This window comes from Pseudorasbora parva, chromosome 2, assembly GCF_024679245.1.
Source record: "Pseudorasbora parva isolate DD20220531a chromosome 2, ASM2467924v1, whole genome shotgun sequence".
Classification (NCBI taxonomy): Eukaryota; Metazoa; Chordata; class Actinopteri; order Cypriniformes; family Gobionidae; genus Pseudorasbora; species Pseudorasbora parva.
Window position 1 is genome coordinate 20741796 of NC_090173.1, and position 19904 is coordinate 20761699.

The 19904-nt window shown below is 37.6% G+C and overlaps 2 protein-coding genes across 5 annotated transcripts in view; one reads left to right on the forward strand and one right to left on the reverse strand.

Annotated features, from left to right (window-relative positions):
- Positions 1-9776, reverse strand: napsa (napsin A aspartic peptidase). The gene is made up of 9 exons (XM_067459447.1): positions 9577-9776; positions 6455-6644; positions 6240-6363; positions 6040-6158; positions 3518-3717; positions 2885-3007; positions 2568-2712; positions 1622-1720; positions 1-707 (listed from the first exon to the last, which is right to left on the reverse strand). Exons 1-9 carry the CDS (start codon positions 9642-9644, stop codon positions 546-548), a joined length of 1230 nt encoding a protein of 409 aa, XP_067315548.1. The 5' UTR covers positions 9645-9776; the 3' UTR covers positions 1-545.
- chadla (chondroadherin-like a) overlaps positions 9731-19904 on the forward strand; it is a 19369-nt gene continuing 9195 nt past the window's right edge. For 2 of the 4 annotated variants that reach the window (XM_067459409.1, XM_067459434.1), the window contains exons 1-2: positions 9731-9859; positions 10132-10937. The gene's annotated coding sequence lies outside the window, so the exon portion shown is untranslated. Of the gene's footprint in view, positions 9860-9906; positions 10938-19904 lie in introns of those variants that run through there. The other 2 variants (XM_067459427.1, XM_067459418.1) reach the window with 2 other exon arrangements.

The window sequence follows — 19904 nt, forward strand, 5'->3', positions numbered from 1 at the left end:
TACAAACAAAACTTTATTGAACTCCAGGTTTGGAAGATCTTTTGCTTCAATTTTTAGTTTAATGATAATGGACAATTATTAAGAAACTCAAGTGGTCTTGGTCACCTTTAACAGAAAGTTCACCTCAGTTTGATCAATCGAGCATAATTACACAAGTGTCAACATTATCGAAAATGATACACACACATTCAGAAGTCAACTGACAAAAAACTCAAAAACATAAGTTACAAAACTAGAAATCTACTAGCCATTTATAAAATGTACTACTCAATTAATAGCTAAAGAATAAAATAAAACTGCATAGTTTTTTGCTCCATCTATTGAAACTTAGTGCAAAATAAAAACACAAGGCAGGCTTCGAAGGGAAGTACAGAGAAAGTTTCAATCTTGAAAACATATACTATCACTTCAGGCGTTTGTTGACTTCATGTCAATGTTGCGTATTTCAAATTGCAATAAAATTAACTTCAAACAAAACAGTGGTTTCTGCATAGCCAGTGGTCCTTTAGATCCAGTACAATACAATAATGTCATTCACTCTGTGTTTACTTGACAGGTGCAAAGCCCACGCGGTCTGCCTCCCTGTCAAACACAGTGTAGTAGCGTCCGATGAACACGTCTCCCAGAATCCACAGCGGCCCGGCGGGAGGCGGGATATCCATAGCCATAAAGCCAGACAGACAAACACTGACACCCATATGAGTCACCTGAGAAGAGAGGGAAAAAAATAGGTAAACTGATTTAAATAGAGTGCAGCAGTCAGGTTCCCCAAGTAAAAACTCAAAAAAAAAAAAAAAGGAAAATTGATTTTTACATGATAATATTTAAAAACAGAATTACTGTTAGCTTAGAGGTTGTTAATCGATGATATTTGCTTCTGCAGAAACCTGATTTTAAAAGCCTGCTTTATTTTAGCAAAAAAATTAAATAATTGTGTTTAACAACGGAATTACTACTGGAATTCCAGTAGTGAAAAACTACATTACCCATGGCAGTCAGAGTCGAAAAGGCAAAATAACTTTGGCTCCTCCCACTTTTATGAAGCTCTGCGAATAACAGTCAATCTCTTTCTACTCTCAAAATACTTAAATGTTTGTACATGGATATTATGCATTAAATGTTTACAAAAGTTGATCATGCGTATAAAAGCAACTTTTCTTGATGCTTCATGGAATTGTAGTTCTTTTCCCTTACTAAAAACGTTAAGTACCAAACCTTAAGTTTCAAAAACTTTTTTGCAGTAAATCAAAGTTTGTAGTGTTGTGATTCATCTCGTAGCTGATTGACTTAGTTCATGACTTATAACTTTAACAAAGACTTAAAATTCTTATGGGGAAATGAACTGAAAAAATATGGGGGGGGGATACACATTAATGTTCACATAAAGTGTAACCTCGCCAATTTTCAACCTTTGTATTGTTACAATCTCTGTAGCGTATGAAAATTAACAATGACTAGATAACTAGATTCAAAAACTTAAAAGCAACAGTGACTACTTGTAATACATTTAAGAGATACCGTGACGTTTGAGGTTCTAAATTTTAATGTTGTACTAAGTTCGTCTATAATGTCCCTTTCTAACCTCTGCAGACTAAAAGGAAAACCCCAGCAGATTCTGTACCTTCATAACATAGTCTTCTCCAGTTAAGTTGAGCATCTTCCCTCCCAGGCTGAAGGAAACAACAGGAAGTGATGGAATCTTCTTACAGTCAATCCAGTACTGCAGAGGAGGAAACAGCAAAATATATACATTATAACTTCCTCACTTTATGGTAAAATAAATAAATAAAATAAAATTGACAATTACAAATATTAGTTAAGAGGAAAAGTTTCAAATTCTAAAAGAAAGATATAGTTATTATATTATATTATTTAGTTGTATATGAGGTTTTCTGCATAGTTTATTAAGGTAAATTTAAGACCTTTTTGAGAGCAACTGAAGACAATTTAAAAGGAATAAATTAAAGGAAACTCAATATGGTCTCCAAAGTTATATTTCTAGGGAGAAGCACAGTTGTATTAGCAACACTTTGCAGTTTCAGAATACAGCATAGCGATTACTTTAATTCATTTTATGAAAAAAGATTGAATTGTTCTGCTTCCAACAACTAGGATATTCTGACCACACCATTTTTACAGTGCAAATGTTTTTAAAGATTCTTAAATCAAGATATATTTACTAGAGATACAAAATATGAAGTCTTGTTTCCTGTGAAATTTATCAAAATTAAGTTTATGATTAAAACGAAACCAAATATTTGCCAGTGATCAGAGAAAAATCTATTTAATTTAAAGGGAAGTTTTGATAACTCGTTGACAGATACATTTTCTTGTTCCATGCATAAAGAAACTTAATTTTTTTCAACTTACACTTGCTTCTCTAAATCATGTATCCTGATTTAGAGAATTTTTTTAAAATTGGAAACAGGAACTTTTACAATGCATGTAACATTTAATGCAATTTAAGAATTTCTGCTCTGATTTAAGACCTTAATTTGTCTTTAACTTTTTTAAAACCTGCAGAAACCTTGTATATGTTTTGATATTTTAGCTGGAGTTCTCCTCACCTCTCCCATAAGCAGTGGGATGGCTCCGATGGCTTTCTGCAGGGCCCGCACCTCTTGAACCGGCCCCGTGATCATTGATGTTCCTGTGTCAACAATTGCCTGGCATCCACTTTTGCAGAGGGTAAGAGTGCCACCCACCTGAACCCTGCAGGAAAATTACCAATAAATGCAACAAACCATCATAGAGATGCAACCCCCCCAAAATGGTTGATTATCTGGCAAACCAAAATCAAGTCTCTCTTTCTAAAACGAGGGCTCAACCTTGAGCAGAATCTTTGAAAAGCTGTTGAAAGATAGTAATGGTGATCATCACATACTTATCCATCTGTATCTGCCAGTAGGCTTTTCGAGTGATGTTGACGTAATGCAGCTCGCCGTCGAAATACTGCTGGTCAAAACCTCCCAGCATCAGCTCACCTCCAACCTCACCTGCAGGGTTCCTGCACAAGGTTTAGCATGTTCATTAAGCCATCGCACCTTTGGCTGCCAAACCGTAGGCAAAAACTGACCACATACACGCATTTGTTACAAATCATTCATTTAGTAAAAGAGTCTTTTTATACAGATAGAACAATCAACTGTTGTGTGATAAATTGGCCAGAACATGCACGTGCATTTTGGAAAGCAAGGAGGGGGTGGCACTGCAATGCAGGCGGTAATGAGTCATGAGTTACCGTTTAACACAAGAATAAATACAATTCTTTCATGCTCAAGGTCAAACTATCAGCCTACATCTGTGGCCACATTCTTCAACATTATGAAACTGAAATGGAGAAGAAAATAGAGGAACCTCGGTTAAGGGAAACAAGATCATTTCCCTGTTCCTTCCCAAAATCTCCCTTGTCAATATTAAATGTCCACCATTTGGTTATGAGAATTTTTTTTTTTTTAAACAGTCAAATGAAACTTGAAATGGAGTAACGTGGTCCAAGAGCTGACGAGAGCCTTACCGGTTGATATAAAAAGAGAAGATATTCTGGGGCAGGATTTTGGCAGCCATGGCCGAGTCAAACACCGGCGTAATCCCATCTACAGAAATGGCAGGATATCCCATGCCCAGGACGCCGTCAAAACGTGCCACTGCGAAAACAATCCCAGGCTGTTTAACCGCCTCTGCAAACTGCTGGCCTGGCACCTTCAGCCCTGCCAACTACAGACAGAAACAAATGAGAGGCCATCATGTTAGCGTTAACTATTAAAATGGCTATTTGGAATAAAGCTGAAATAAAACATTTTACACTGTTGGTCAAAAGTTTTAAAATGTAATGTAGTTCCTGTGATGTAAAGCTGAATTTTCAGTATGTGTCTGTCACACGATTCTTCAGAAATTGCTCAAGTAACATTTCTGATTATTATCAGTGTTAAAAAGAGTTGTGCTGCACCAATTATAGTGATAAATTATCATATCAGAATGATTTCTGAAGGGTCATGTGACACTGAAGCCGTGAGTAGTGATGAAAATTCAGCTATGCATCAATAGGAATAATTTATTAGTGTATAATTATTACTAATAATTATTACTAATAATTTATTAGCAGTAATAAATAATTACTAATAACGAATTACGAATAAATTATGAATAAATAATTACTAATAAATAATTACTAGTAATAAATAATAACTAATAAATTATTATTACTAATAATTTATTAGTAGTGATGAAAATTCAGCTATGCATCAATAGGAATAATTTATTTCTATTGATGCAGAGCTGAATTTTCATCACTACTCAAGTATAAGAATAAACTACATTTTAAAACATCCAAATAGAACTGTTATTTAAAAAATCTAATATTTCACAATATTACTGTTTAGCGGTGTTTTTGTTCAAATAAATTCAGCTTTGGTGAGCAGAAGAGACTCCAACTTTTTAAAATTGTATTTTTGATCACGGTTGTAAATATTAAATGAGAAAATGTAAAAAAAAAAAAAGATTATGAACTGAAATTATGTTGAAATTCTAAAATTACTAAAACTAATAAATTACTAAAATAACTAATAAAAAAAAGAGACAAACATTCAAATAAAAACTAAAAATATAAAAATAAAAGATAAGAAAAGATATTAATAAATAATATAAAATGTATAAATAATACTAAAATAAGACTGGCAACATGTCTAAAAGTTCAAAAGAAACAACTTAAATCGGTGTCTTAAAGGGGGGGTGAAACACTCAGTTTCAGTCAATCTCATGTCAATCTTGTGTACCTATAGAGTAGTATTGCATCCTTCATATCTCTGAAAAGTCTTTCGTTTTATTATATTTATAAAAGAAATATGGGCTGTACCGAGTCTTTCTGGAAAAAACCGAGCGCCTGGAGGCGTATCGTGTGGGCGGAGTGCGCAAAGCGGTGACGTCCTCAAGCGTGGAGAAACCCATGGCTATCGAGCTCAGCTAATAGATATATGATCCAGAATCATTCAGAGGCTGAAATAAATTGAACAGGAGAAACAGCAACACAGGACGTCCGTCTCTGTGGTATGTACTGTATTTAGTGGCCTGTCAACATTTGTGTGTGTTTACTCGCAGTTTATGAGGACATGATTCGGTTTATGGACTATTGTATGCGACTAAACCTTAGCAGTAGCAAGCAAAACGGTTTTGCACGTCAGACTAGTGTAACGTTATACATAGAACAACAATGGAGTAACCGTTAGCGCATTTGAATGACGAAGCACGCGATTGTGTCGTTTACTGATGTTTACTCACGCGACGATAGCCAACAGCATAGACATTTGAAGCAGTTTTACTCACCGGCTGCTTTCAAAGCAGGACCGAACCTTTATCGCTGGGACCGCTCCGTCAAAAACACACTTCTTTGGTATGATTTGGTAAAGTCCTGACAGCAGTGAACGGTGGAGATCCACTTTGCGACGCAACTGAAGCGATGTTGTGAAGCTTCCCGTCATTTCTGCGTTCAAATCGGTTCAAATGCAGCGCTGCCTTCCTGGAATGCTGTGCTGAAGCGTTGAAGTCGTTTAATGTCACCCATAGGAATAAAGTGGAGCGCGGCGCGGACTATAACGACATAAGTGTTCACGGACGACTGGATCTGTAGCTGAAAGAGTGTTTACAGGCGTGCATTTCCTCTCTCGCTCTAGTCACGCGCGCACGCGCACCCTACCGGGAGAAGAGCCCGTACGGCCCATACAAGGACCTTCCGCTCTATTAACGTCAAGTCGACCCATACTCGAAAAAAACTCTCCGAAAATTGTGAGAAACCGGAAGGAGTATATTTGACACAGAAATACTCCATCAAACGTCCAACATTAGTTTTTGAAACTTTGTCTATGTTTAGGATGGGAATCCAAGTCTTTAACAGTGTAAAAAGCTCAGTGTGCATGAAACAGCATTTCACCCCCCCTTTAAAGAAAGCCATCAGATTGCTTTGAAGACCAGTAATATAGTGTTGGAGTCAGTTCTATGGTGCTTCTCTTGTTATATTAAAGGTTTACTGAAGTCTTTACTCACAGTGACTGTATCCTGACTGATGAAGCCAGTGAGACTCCCTCTGCCATACCGGATCGCGAACGCAGTGCCGTTCTGAACGTACGTGCTCGACTTCTTAGAGTTGTAGCGACGGTGCAGCCCTGATAGGACGAGTAAAACACAGTTAAGAAAACAAAACAAATCAAATACAGATCAATTTAATCCTTCAAAACATCACTCACAGCATGCCAGATCCAGGTAGGAGCAATGGATGGATGGAACCCAGAGGTTGGATGATCCTGTGTCAAACAGCACAGTGAAGTCCTGAGGAGGGGTGCCAATACTGATCACTCCAAAATACTGGGCCTGAAGAGGGAGATGGACAGCCAGACTCAGCATATTCCTTATGGAAGAATTAAAAGCATAAAACAAGGGATACAATACCACGTTCTCTTACGTCCATGAAGTTGGTGAGTTTCTCTACAGGTGGGGGTAGTTGTGTTGGTGATGCTGTGGTATTAGGGCTTGCAAATTTGACATTGGAGGTTCTCTCTCTGGACATCTTGGCCATGGATTTGATCTCATCAATAGTCTTCCCATTGTCTGCCAACATGCGGCGCACAGTGCGCGTCTTGTGCAGAGGAATTCTGGAGATACAGCAGAGATAAAGCAATAAAGCACCAGAGAATGAACACCTGCTTCAAGTGTAAAACTGCATCACAAAATGATTTTTGCAAGTACCACATTACAAAGGTGTTGCTATGTTTTTGCTATGGTGTCATAGTGATCATTCTAGCTAACACAAATGTACCAAAAACGTTTTGCTAACATTCATCAATGTTCTCTAACCATCTGAACCTTATGCTAACATTAAAGCTACACTATGTAACTTTTCCTAGAGGGCGCCTATTTAAACCAAAGGCGTAGTTTGATACTGCCAAGTTTGAGCTCAGGATCTTGGGACATGTGGTCTTCACCTCACAGCTGGCGGAAAAGAATCGGGATAGGACTGGGGCAGAAATCATGTTAATGGATGCGGTTATTAACGTTACTGTAGTGTAAAGCAGATCAGGACCGAGTGTTGAGGAGCTGAGCAAGGCCGCTGGAGCGATTGTTACACAAACACACAGCTCGTGAGCAACAGGGCTTTTATTATGACGGGACACAGTCGCCGGCGCCATTTCTGCTTTCCCGGTCATGAGTATGAGGTAACGCAGCTCTGTTTATCATATTAGATACATTTGAGTGTGTTTAAATGTTATGACGTTACTCTGTGTGTTCGCTCTGAGACACTTGTTCACACTGCTAAGAGTAAAGCGTTTCTGCAGAATAAAACCGGAAACCGAGGGTAACGCAGATATGACGCAATATACAGAAGACTCCCTCAGACGTCCGGGCTCCTTGGTTAAAATAGCAATTTTCTCACAATTTACAAATATTTGGAAACATTTGGGATATTGTAAGAACACAACTGAACAAAATATATAACACTGGCCTGGTGGTTTTTGGATATTTTACTGCAAAAATACTACATAGTGTACCTTTAACTAAGGGAATATTCCATTTTATATTTTTGCGTGTATTATGGGAATGTTATTTTTGAATGTTCTCTGAATGTTCTGAAACAGGAAGCAATAAACATTAGATGTTAAGTGAAGGCCCAACTCAAACGTTTTGTTGCTAACTTTGAGTGAATCCTGCCCCTGTTAGTTGGGTTAGCATGTTGTTTGTTTCTGTACAGTCATTCGTTTAGACTTCAGCGCCATTATTTAAATATTTTCCCCACACTTATCTATGTTTGTGATTCATTAAAGGGATCGTTCTCCCAAAAATGTATTTACTCACCCTCAAGCCATCCTAGGTGTATATGATGAACATAAGCTGAGTTATATTTACTAATATTATGGCTCTTCCAAGATTTATAATGGCAGTTAACGGGGGATGAGACTTTGAAGCCCAGAAAGTGCATTCATCCATTATAAAAGTGCACCACATGGGAGCAAAGCGATGCCTTTGTGTAAAAAAAAATCCATGTTTTTAACTTTGTAAACTAAAATATCTTGCTTCCGTCAGATGGCCGCAAGCATCGATTTACAGCGAAAGAGTGACCTCTGACCTGATGCACGGCATATTGACGAATGCTGCAAAACAAAACGCTGATCATCAATTAGAAGTCTAAAATGAGAATTCTTAAAAGAGAAATGTCGGAGGATTTTGATGTAAGAGAAGAGGAGCTTAAGTTTGTTGCCTAGCCTATTCTTTGAACCCCGAGAGGTGTCAAAACTTACACTACTCCAACATCCTGTCATGCATCTCTTTTGCAGATTACTTTTATGATGGATTTTTTTGGGCTTCAAAATCAGGACCATCACTACCATTATAAAGTTTGGAAGAGCATTGACTTTTTTTTAATGTAACTCTGATTGTATTTGTCTGAGTTAAAGTTATATACGCCTTATATACTGAGTTATATACACCAAGAATGGCTTGAGGGTGAGTAAATCGTGGGATAATTTTCATTTTTAATAAAGCTTCGATAACCTTGCCCCTTAAAAAACATTACGTATGAGCAAAGCAAACGGTTATTGGACGCTTTACAATGGGCGGTTCTTGACTCAGAACAAGAGTGGGCGTTTCTAAATTTGTGGGTGTTTTCAAAGTGATGGGTGTTTATAAATCATGAAATAAGAATGAGCACCTTCACCCAACCCCACACACACTGTGATGGAGGCAAATCAGGAAACAATTGAAAACGTCCCTCTGTTTTGGCCACGCCCACTGATGTGGTTACGCCCTTTACTAACCTGCAGAGACATACTTGGGAATAAACTACTAACTGGACCATAACTTATATTTGCAAGTGAGGGGTTAATCGTTTTTATCGGGAGACGGGCACAAACCGCTCTTAGTGAATGGTAACCTCTCTTTTACTTTTATTAGCCTACCTGAATTTATTTGTTAATTTATTAAATGTATTCATTTCTTTATTAAGTATATGTATTCCCCTTTATCTTACGATACTTGTCTGTTGCCTGATTAAGGGCAATTTTGTTTGTTTGTCATATTGTTTAATAAAGTTCTTGAAAGATAACGGGGGTGTGTGAATGGTTTCATTAAAAAGATCCGACTCTTAACAATGACTCGTTCACGATGCGCATGAATGCCAGATTCTTTAATTAGGAGTTTCGATTTGTTGCGTCGCTCGTTTGCAGTGTAACCACACAACGTCGCGCTGCAACCACAAGCAGTTCACGCAAAACTGTTTACTAACCGGTTACTCGGTCGAGTTCAACTTCCTGATTTTAGCACAGTTGATGCTGTAGTAAGCATTTACACAAACGTCCTAAGCAGCATTATTGCAGCCTAACTAATGCGAAGAAATATAATGATCGGTTGATTATTGCAGTAGCATACAGACAAAATTAAATGCAGTAAAAGTTAATGCTAGAGACATCATGGGGCTGTTTACATCTTTTTGCAAGCAAACTATTTTCATGCTATTTTCACACCTTTATGCGAATATGTGCGGAACACAACACGCTTACATCGATTAAAATGAGAGAATTGATCATCCATTACCTGATTAGTCCTTGGCTGTCTTCAATTAACAGCCACATTAAAAACGCGAACAGGTGAAAGTGATTCATTCTCTAATCTTTAAAAGAAACAAATAGTTTTACTTCAGATCTGATACTTCAGAACAAATTCAGACTTGCAGAAGCAATTGTGAAGTGCGTTTTCCACCTCCGCCCCTTGTGCGCAACTTCTATATCCGCATTTCGGGCAGCTTCGTGCAAGTTCGGGGGTTTCCGTTCTCCTTAAACCTGATTGGCTAGCAGCATTGATCTAACACTACTATTGGGTATAGAACAAATCAATTAAATTCAATTTCACACCCGCTTCCTCAAAATGACTGACTGACTGACTGACATGCTGAAATGTGGTGTAACTGGTTTGCAATGACAGATCCTGATTATGTTTTAGTAGCATAGGCTATTTTAAATTTGCCTCGTTTGAATAGGCTTCCAAATTAACCACGACACATTTCAAAGATCAATACATTTTTATCTTTGTTTGAAATCTAGGATACTGTAAATAATGATAAAAATATCCTTCCTCTTTTTCGTTTAACAGATTGCCATAACCAAAGGAGGAAGTGATCAGGCAGGCTTAACCAACAAAACCTAAACACAGAACTAGTCCCCAATCCCACCCCTACAAAGGATAGCCTACTTTTGACGCTACATTTCAAACAACTGCATTTTGTTTTTCTTTTAGGCTACATGCTTAGCCTACATTACATGATGATAGCATGGACCCTGCTGGTAGATGCCAGAACTACGCCATTTTACGGGCAACACTCATGGCAACACTCCTTCAAAGGTAGCCATATATTTTGATAGAATTATTTTAGTCATACTTCTACTTTTTCTTAAAAGTGAGGTAGGCTATAAAGAATTTATAAATGCCGTAAAACAGTTAATTGTTATTTTTTCCCCCCTGTAAATAGCCTAGCCTATATTTTCGAGTAGCCTATGTTTTGGAATTCGCGGTCAACTAAAATAATTCTAAAAACATGAAAAAAAAGAAATTTGGATAAGGATGTGATAGCCTACATTGTTTGGACGTTCGTTACGTTTTGACAAAGTGATCTCCTCCCAACCTGACGTCTCCTCCCAGTCTCGCGCTCATCCAGCGCTTGTAGACTGCACAGATGCAGGTTTTTGACCCTAACCTCATGATTATTTGTAAATTTCGCAAAACTTGTAATGGAAAGTAACACTTTTTTCCCCCTCATCACTGTCAAGTATAGAACTGCTTGAGTTTGTTGTTAAACAGCTGATTCCATATAGGCCTACTGATTGAACTACCTTTCTGGGATTATATAGCCTAACGCGCAAGAATTTGGGGAATATCCCTAAGCAAGTGTTGAATCAGAGGTGAGTTACAATAATTATTTACAAATTAATAGCAGTTAAATGTTATGTTTTCCATCCCCAGTCTAATCAAAAGAGGCCTAGGCTTCAACAATTATTGTTTAAAGGTTTGCATTCAGTAGCTATTAATGAAATCCTAGTAATTAAATTAATTTAGAAAAAGGGAAATTATTAAAACAGTTCTTTGTCTTTCTCCATTCATTCACTTAAGGTTGGAGCCGCTGTGAAATGCTATGGTGAAATGTGGTACCACTGTGTTAATTTGAGCAGGGCAGAATGGGATCAGAGGTCAAAATGCAAGAATTTACCAATGTTGCTTAAAAAAACAACACTAGGCCTACATGTTGTGTTTAGGTTGAAATAAGAATAAAACCTGTAAAATAGTTTAAAGGACTGTAACAATGTTTGTTACCATATGTTAATTGTGTTGATCACTCCCATATAAAGGTTTGGGGTCAGTATTAAAAACAAAAACAAAACAAAACAAAGGAATACTTTTAATTAAGAAAAGTGCATTAATTTGTTACAGTAATTAAGATTTATTTAATTGTTACAAAAAAACTATTCCAAATAAATGCTGCCCTAAATGCTGTCCTATTTTCTGAAAAAAAGTATAAACGGTTTTCAATAAATATTAAGCAGCAAAACTGTTTTCAGTAAGATAATAATAATCAGAAATGTTCCTTGAGCATCAAGTCATCGTATTGGAATGATTTCTGAAGGATGGTTAGACTGAAATAATGATGAAAATTCAGCTTTGATCACAGGAGTAAATTGCATTTATATTCAAATAGAAAACAGTGCTTTTTATATTTTTGGGAATTACAGTTAGACCACATAAAAAGACCAATGTGAGTTGAATTTCAATTAGTTGACAGTGTTCTCCATCTCCACACTTTCATAGGCTGTACAAAAAAGAGGACCCAGCCTCGAACTAACTTATGATACAGAAACACTTTTAATCAGATCGATAATCACACTCTAAAAAGGCTGGGTTGTTTCAACCCATGTTTGGGTCTAATATGGACAAACCAACTGTTGGTTTAACATAGGCTGTATTATTATTATTATTATTAGGGGTTCAAGCACGAAGTGCTGAAACACTATTGTAATTGTTAGGGTTTTTATTAGGGGTTCAAGCCTGAAGGGCTGAAACCCTATTGTTATTGTTAATTTTCCCATGATGCATCATTCTCCATCTAAAACTGATCGGGCAGACCAAACCGTAAGTCGCAGAGACTTGAAACTTTCAGGGCTGGTGGTACTCACACCGACTACCTACGCCACCGAGGCACGCCCCTATCGGCCTGACGGGGGCGCTATAGCGAGCAAAAGTACGAAACGGCTCTTAACTCCTTAACCGTTAGGCGTGGGCTCAAGTGTCTTATATCGTTGGAATCCTTGGCTCGGGACGGACAAAACGTATGCCTCGGATTGCCTCGTCACCCTGGGAAAAATTTCGGGAATTTTGGCATTTTCCAAAAACCTACTTTTGCGAACTAGTCCTAGGTTTTTGGCCCGACCGGAACCAAACCAGCGCAGCCAGATTCTCTGGAGTCTGAATGTCAATAATTATTAAAAAAAAGTGCAAATTTGGGTTCACGGTCCCTAAGGGCCGCCAAAACGTTTGAGGTGGGAGGGGCCCCTTTTACTCAATTGGCTATTACTCGTCAACGGAACGAGATATTTTCACCAAACTCAGCACGCCTATGTAAGAGCTCACTCTGTGGCTGCGTGAAAAAGGACACGGCGGACCGCCACTCGGTGGCGCTATAGCAACTAAAAAGCTGTCAAAATGATGCATTTCTATGGAAAATCCCATTCAATGGCTGAAAGCGGCCCTCTTCCTGCCTGATTTGCATACAGCGTCACCAAATCAAGCGTGCGCATGCGTCACGTGATCCTAAAGAAGCTGGCAGACTTTAATGGTGCTTCAACTCTTATAAAGGGGGAAAATGCTCCATATTGTTCTGTGCAAAACGACCTTTAAATGACCGAAAAAGGGTCTGCTCTGCGCAAAACTTCACCAAATCGGCTGAGGACGTGCGCCATATTATCCCAAAGAAGCGTGCAAACTTTTACGGAGATCGGGCCATCGGTAGAGGTTTTACAGTTTTAAAGGTTAAAAAAAGCACCACATTCGCATGATAAATGAGCTGAAAATATGAAAATCGACATTTTTCCCCCCCGATGGGCATGTCAAAACGCTTGATAAAGTTTTTGTAACCAGCAGCCCGAAAATCAAGTTCTCAGACCCTATCGTTGTTTTTTTATAGGCTTTTTAAGGCTCTTTTTATGCCCTTTATTATTAGGGGTTCAAGCCTGAAGGGCTGAAACCCTATTGTTATTGTTAATTTTCCCATGATGCATCATTCTCCATCTAAAACTGATCGGGCAGACCAAACCGTAAGTCGCAGAGACTTGAAACTTTCAGGGCTGGTGGTACTCACACCGACTACCTACGCCACCGAGGCACGCCCCTATCGGCCTGACGGGGGCGCTATAGCGAGCAAAAGTACGAAACGGCTCTTAACTCCTTAACCGTTAGGCGTGGGCTCAAGTGTCTTATATCGTTGGAATCCTTGGCTCGGGACGGACAAAACGTATGCCTCGGATTGCCTCGCCCTTCAGGCGCCAATTTCGAGATATTTTGGGTTTTTTGAAAAACCTACTTTTGTAAACTTCTCCCACATATTTTCCCTGATTGGAACCAAACCACTGTAGAAATGTTCTTTGGAGAGAGACTTTTAATAATTATGAAAAAAATTCAATTTTCCAATTCATGGTCGCTAAGCGGAACCAAAATGTTCAACTGGTCGGGGGCCACTTTTACGAAAATTACTATAACTTGTGAATGGAAAGAGATATTTTCGCAAAAGTTGGGTCACATGTCTATGAGCTCATACTTCGGTCACTTGATAAAAATTGTGATGATTGTCCACTTGGTGGCGCTATAACATGAAAAAAACACAAAAACGGTTATAACCACACGACGACTAGTCCGATTGACTTGAAAATTGGTGTGCGGTGTCTTGGCCCAAGCTACCATTTAGACCTATGAGGACATTGGCGTATCTCAAAAAACATGGCCGCCATAGGCCAATGAAATTTGAGCACCTATTATGTTTATGGGTCTGTAATCACGTGGTGTTGCACACATCCGCAAAATATTGCATATCATATGACAGTTCTCCTCATGTTGAACAACTTTGCCTCTTGGGCCATTGCTGTCAATCAAATCGTTAATTAAATATTTGTAATTATGTCAAAAACCTACTTTTGTGAACTTGTCCCTGTTTTTTTGCCCAATCAGAACCAAACCAGTCTAGGACATTTCTTTGGACTCTTTAGATCAATAACTATCAAAAAAAGTTGAACTTTTGCATTTAAATGGCTATAACAGGGCCATTTCAAAAAGAGGCGTGGCAAAATACACTCAAAAGCCTATAAATCCTAAGGGGAAACTCAAAACTTCACGAAAATTGTTGGGTATATATGGCATAACATGCTGATGAAGCATGCAATGTTTTTAAAGAGATCTATAACTGTAACTGTGAAAAAGCTTTAAAAACCATACATTTCCTACACTGAAAAAAATTTGGAGTGACATTTACTTAAAAAAAGCTAGGCAACTTTTTCCACACAAAAAGTGCTTGTAATATTTACTCGGGCTATTCTAAGTAATATTTACTTACTAGAACCACTTATTTTTTATGTAAAATACACAAGTAAATTGTACTGGCAATACTCATCTATAGATTGTAATTTTCACTCAGATTACCATTGCATCCAATTACAAACCCAAGTGAACATTGCTGATATTTCTGAGTTTTGCATGATGCCCCCAGAATGCATTGTGGCAGGAAGCATGTCACCATTGTTGAGATTCTTAGGCTGAATCTTGATATCTGTGTGTGAGAAAAGCTTGCAGGAGTTCAAAGTGCTTAGTGTACAGTCTGTTATAAAACGTATTTAACTTTTCTGGTTAAAACTGTGATGGATCTTTTCTAGAATAAAACAAGGTTAATAGTATATTGCTCATACTCAGGTATAAGATTGGTGAATTAAGCCACTACACAATGATCTTTGAGCTACAGGAATGTCTTTCCTGTAGCTCAATGAGTAGAGCATGGCGCTAGCAACGCCAAGGTCATGGGTTCGATTCCCAGGGAAAGCAAGACTTGACAAAAATGTAAAATGTGTACCTTGAATACAATGTAAGTCGCTTTGGATAAAAGCGTCTGCCAAATGCATAAATGTAAATGTAAATGATCATATTCTGATCATCAAGCGGCCAAAAGCATCTGATCGTGTTTTCTCTGCTTTTCTTGCCATAACAAACCCAGATACAGCAATGAGAGAAACATTAACATTAAAAAGTAATCAAACTGCCCAACTAAAGAAAACACTAATCGCCATAATGGTGACATAAAAAAACTCTCTTAATTCTCAATAAGAGCTTATGTAGCTTTAGCTATCGTTTTTGTGATTACAACTCACGTTCAGTTAAAAGTCAAAACTTATTGAGAATAAGTCAGCCACATAAAAAGCAACATCCCGAAATGACCATCTCTGCCACCACTGAACAAGTGGGATCTCTGCGAAAAATCTGTGCGCATTTTCAAATGCACTTTGCTTTTCACATTTAAATTTACTTAATATTTTAGGTGCATGTGCTGTGACTATAAAACATTAAATATTATTTATAAATATATGATAAAATTCACTCTTTTTTCTCAGTTAAGTTATTACATGAATAGACTGTACATTTTACTTAAGATATATAGTTCCAACTTAAACTTGATTTTACAACGTAATAATCACATGAATTAATGTAATAGATTTTACCATACCACAAAGTCATTTTTATCAGTGTATGGTAAATTGCCTATATTGGCTGTAAATTGACTTTTCCATCTATTATTTCAGTATAAATAAACTTAATGTCTTTAATGCCTCTGTGCTTAAAAGGCCTTAAAAGCTTGAACCCCGCTAAATGCTGCTTGCAGCTTTAATTATTATTATTATTCTCCCCTAAAACTCATCGTGCAGACCAAACCGTAAGAGCTAGAGACTTGACACTTTGCCACATGGTAGCCCAAAAATCGAGGAGAGCTTATCAAATTATGACCCCGATTGGCCAATAGGGGGCGCTACAGCAATCAAAAGCGCAAAATGGCTCATAACTCCTAAACCGTTTAGTCCACACTCAAGTGTCTTATATCATTGGAAAGCTGAGACCATGGCGAACAAAACGTATATCTCCGATTTTATTTCCGTCTGGAAAAATTTTCCGCCATTTTGAATTTTGTCGAAAAACTACTTTTGCGAACTAGTCCCTGGTTTTTTGACCAATCGGAACCAAACCAGTGCCAAAATGTTTTCTGTAGTCTGAAAATCAATATTCATTGAAAAAAAGTTGAAATTTCGATTCACGGAAGATAAGGGGATTCAAAATGGACGCTCAGGGCGGAGCCTATTTTACTAAAAAGACTATAACTCAATAATGAAATGAGATATCTCCACCAAACTTGGTACACATGTGTATGGGCTCAATTTGAGGTCACGATAAAAAAATCGCGACGATTGGCCACTTGGTGGCGCAATAATGTGAAAAAAACCTGCAAATAGCTATTACCATGCGACTGTTTCTCCGATTTACCTGAAAATTGGTATGCAGTGTCTTGGCCCAAGGTAGCATGTATGTTTCTGAGGATATTGGCGTATCTCAAAAAACATGGCCGCCATTGGCCAATGAAGTTTGAGCACCTATTAGACAAGGTTATCGGAGGCCGATCGGAACGAAACTCGGTGGGCATGTTTGACTCATGGTCCTAGAGGTCTGTAAGAATTTTGAAAGAAATCGGCCACTAGTTGGCGCTAACGAGTTTTATGGCTCTGTAATCACGTGGTGTTGCACACATCCCCAAAATATGCATATCATATGATAGAACTCCTCCTGCTGAACAACTTTGCCTCTAGAACCAGTGCTGTCAATCAAATCGTTAATTAAATATTTGCAATTATGTTAAAAACCTACTTTTGCAAACTAGTCCCTGGTTTTTTGCCCGACCGGAACAAAACCAGTCTAGTACAATTCTATAGACTCTCTAGATAAATATTCATTGAAAAAAAGTTGAACTTTTGCATTTGGATGGCTATAACAGGGCCAATTAGAAAAGAGGCGTGGCAAAATATACTCAAAAGCCTATAAATCCTAAGGGAAAACTCAAAACTTCACGAAAATTGTTGGGTATGTGTGGCATACCATGCTAATGAAGCATGCAACGTTTTACAAAGATCGGAGTATAGGTGGCGCTATAAGTGTTAAAAAGCTTTAAAAACCATGCATTTCCTATGGTAAATTGCCTATATTGGCTGTAAATGGACTTTTCCATCTATTATTTTAGTGTTTAAAATCTTGCTAAATAAAACTTAATGTCTTTAATGCCTATGTGCTTAAAAGGCCTTAAAGGCTTGAACCCCGCTAAATGCTGCTTGCAGCTTTAATTATTATTATTATTATTATTATTCTGCCGTAAAACTCATCGTGCAGACCAAACCGTAAATGCTAGAGACTTCAAACTTTGTCAATAGGTAGTCCAAAAATCGAGGAGAGGTTATCAAATTATGAGCCAGATTGGCCAATAGGTGGCGCTACAGCAACCAAAAACGCGAAATGGCTCATAACTCCTAAACCGTTCATCCTAAGGGTCAAGTGTCTTATATCATTGGAAAGCTGAGACCTTGGCGAACAAAACGTATATCTCCGATTTCATTTCCGGTATGCAAATTTTTCCGCCATTTTGAATTTTGTCAAAAACCTACTTTTGCGAACTAGTCCCTGGTTTTTTGACATATCAGAACCAAACCAGTGCCAAAATGTTCTCTCTAGACTGAGTATCAATAATTATCAAAAAAAAGTTGAAATTTTGACTCATGAACGAAAAGGGGCGTGGAAATGTACATTTAAGGCGGAGCCTATTTTACTAAAGAGGCTATAACTACAGCAAGAAATGAGATATCTTCACCAAACTTGGTACACATGTTTATGGGCTCAGTTTTTGGTCACGATAAAAAAATCGCGACGATTGGCCACTTGGTGGCGCTATAACATGGAAAAAACACAAAAAGGGCTATAACCACGCGACCGCTAGTCTGATTGACTTGAAAATTGGTAAGCAGTGTCTTGGCCCAAGGTACCATGTCTGTCTATGAGAACATTGGCGTATCTAAAAAAACATGGCCGCCATCGGCCAATGAAATTTGAGCACCTATTAGACAGGGTTAACGGAGGTCGACCAGAACGAAACTCAGTAGGCATGTTTGACTCATGGTCCTAGAGGTCTGTAAGAATTTTGAAAGAAATCGGCCACTAGTTGGCGCTAACGAGTTTTATGGCTCTGCAATCACGTGGTGTTGCACACATCGGCAAAATATGCATATCATATGATAGATCTCCTCATGTTGAACAACTTTGCCTCTAAAACCATTTCGGTCAATCAAATTGTTAAATAAATATTTGCAATAATGTTAAAAACCTACTTTTGCGAACTAGTCCCTGGTTTTTTGCGCAATCAGAACCAAACCAGTCTAGGACAATTCTCTGGACTCTCTAGATCAATAATTATCAAAAAAAAGTTGATTTCTTGCATTTGGATGGCTATAACAGAGCCATTTAGAAAAGAGGCGTGGCAAAATACACTCAAAAGCCTATAAATCCTAAGAGGAAACTCAAAACTTCACGAAAATTGTTGGGCATATGTGGCATAACATGTTGAAGACACATGCAATGTTTTATGGAGATCGGAGTATAGGGGGCGCTATAAGTGTTAAAAAGCTTTGAAAACCATGTATTCCCTATGGTGAATTGCCTGTAAATGGTATTTTCCATCTCTGTAATCAGGTGGGGTTAAAACAGCCACATAATATGCATATATTATGATAGATCTTCTCATACTGAACAACTTTGCCTCTAAACTAGTCCTAGGTTTTTTGCCTGATCGGAACCAAACCACAGCAGTATGATTATCTGCACTCTCCTGATCAATTCATATTTAGACTTTATAAAGTCACTATTATAATATTTAAAATCACATTTTGTCAGTTTATCACTTCATTTCACCTGATATCTCTCAAATTCATTCAGTGCTTAAAAACCTTTCATGCAAAAGGCGTCAAATGCTTAAAGACCTTAAATGGCTTGAACCCCGCTAAATGCTGCTCGCAGCTTTAATTATTATTATTATTATTATTATTATTATTATTATTATTATTATTATTATTTACATAGGTGAGTTTTGTCAGGACTTCACTGGAACAGAACATGAAAACTACATCCACGCCAAGCACTGATATAAACTTCTACACGTGATTCACTGTAGTGACAAAACTGTGCTACAAATCCTAAAAGAATTACACATACTAAGTATGCATATAAGTTAGTGGATACGTGTAATGTGTGGCTGACCTTCTTGACCTTAGACACAGTTGTCTTTACATTTCTCATACAGCCATCAAGAAAGGGGCAGAATAAAATGTATAAGAATAGTTAAAACTGACAATTCTCTTTCTGCAAAATATGGCTCTTGAATAATTTGGTTGTAGGAGCAAAATAATTAATTTAAAAAAAAGTACATATTTATTCTCTGGAAGCTGGGATAAATGATGAGCAAACACTGTCACTGCACTGCTAACATGGGTCAGATCCTCAGTCCCCCCTCAGATACCAATTACAGACTTTGTAACAGAAATACTTGAATATATACACTTTCATTACAAGAAAATGGATTGTAAATCCCCACTCTTTAAATAATGCTAATAATATTTCCCAATATCTTTGTTTTACATCAGTATTTTTACACTTTAATCATATAAATGCAGCCTTGCCAAGCATACTACTTTCAAAAGCATTTATAAACATGTACTAACCACAAACTTTTGAATGGTAGTGTCATTTTTCATTTTTAT